At 27.2% G+C, this 383-nt stretch overlaps 1 protein-coding gene across 1 annotated transcript in view; it reads left to right on the forward strand.

The window, feature by feature from the left end:
* PRSY57_0215800 (hypothetical protein) overlaps positions 1 to 383 on the forward strand; it is a gene marked incomplete at both ends in the record, with an annotated part of 876 nt that continues 493 nt past the window's right edge. The window contains one exon of the mRNA XM_020114434.1: positions 1 to 383. Within this exon, the coding sequence (XP_019970905.1) occupies positions 1 to 383 (383 nt within the window).

The following is a 383-nucleotide window of genomic DNA, read 5'->3' on the forward strand; positions in this document are numbered from 1 at the left end:
TGACGAAAAAAATGAGGGTGACAAAAAAAATAAGGGTGATGAAAAAAATGAGTGTGACGAAAAAAATGAGGGTGACGAAAAAAATAAGGGTGATGAAAAAAATGAGGGTGACAAAAAAAATAAGGGTGATGAAAAAAATATAACGAACCAGAATGAAATAATTAAAAATAAGGACCCTTTGAATTGTCATACCAAAAAGAAAGAGGCAGAAAAAGAAATGAAAAAGGATTATACTAAAAAAATATCACACAATTTTGATAAAACATTACAAGAAGAAATGAATAAAATTAAAAAAGAACATGAGATAAAAGAAAGCGACATAGAGTTTTTAGTATATAATGAAGAACCTCATGATGTGTTAAATAAATACACATTTCCAAATG

This window comes from Plasmodium reichenowi, chromosome 2 (assembly GCF_001601855.1).
Source record: "Plasmodium reichenowi strain SY57 chromosome 2, whole genome shotgun sequence".
Classification (NCBI taxonomy): domain Eukaryota; phylum Apicomplexa; class Aconoidasida; order Haemosporida; family Plasmodiidae; genus Plasmodium; species Plasmodium reichenowi.